Source organism: Rhea americana, unplaced genomic scaffold (genome assembly GCF_003343005.1).
Source record: "Rhea americana isolate MKP2758 unplaced genomic scaffold, rheAme1 scaffold_128, whole genome shotgun sequence".
Lineage (NCBI taxonomy): Eukaryota > Metazoa > Chordata > Aves > Rheiformes > Rheidae > Rhea > Rhea americana.
Window position 1 is genome coordinate 46,777 of NW_028185350.1, and position 575 is coordinate 47,351.

Below are 575 nucleotides of genomic sequence, written 5' to 3' on the forward strand. Positions count from 1 at the left end.
CCTGGCTCTGCGTCCCCTCCAAGGGCCCTAGGACACCCTGCGGCCACTGCACGGTGAGTCTCGGTCCTGGGGGCACGATGGGGCACCTGGGACCCCACAACCCCTCTGCCCAGGGTTTGACCCATCAGCTCGTTACACGTGTGCCGTGCTGGGCACAGTGCTCCCAGCAGGTCACCACAGGCCTGTGCCGGGGCGCCACATCGGGGTGCCACGTGGCGTGGCTGAGCCCACCAGGTGGCACGGCGAGGCCATGGTGGCCTGTCCCTGCCCAGCCCTGCCACCGTGGCCCACAGCCACCAGCCCAGCCTGCCTGAATGCCCGTGGGGGTGCAGCAGGCGCCGCTCCCTGGGAGGCCCTGGGTCACCATGTCCGGTGAGTTTGCCGTGGTCCTCGTGGTCGGCAGGGTGGGAATGGGACACGTGGCCGGGAACCCGAGAGCAACAYGTGCTCTGGCCTCAGCTGCATCCTCGAACATGCCCCTCTGCAGGCATGGCCGGAGCAGAAACCCCTCTGTCCCCAGATGTGTCCCCAAATCTGCCCTTTTGCAGGCACAGCCACAGCAGCCCCCCCCCCAT

At 68.5% G+C, this 575-nt stretch overlaps 1 protein-coding gene across 1 annotated transcript in view; it reads left to right on the forward strand.

The window, feature by feature from the left end:
• The first annotated feature begins 365 nt into the window (after positions 1 to 365).
• The window catches only part of DTX1 (deltex E3 ubiquitin ligase 1), a 9,726-nt gene continuing 9,516 nt past the window's right edge, over positions 366 to 575 (forward strand). The window contains exon 1 of the mRNA XM_085326101.1: positions 366 to 372. Coding sequence (XP_085182227.1) covers positions 366 to 372 — 7 coding nt within the window. The remainder of the gene's footprint in view (positions 373 to 575) is intronic.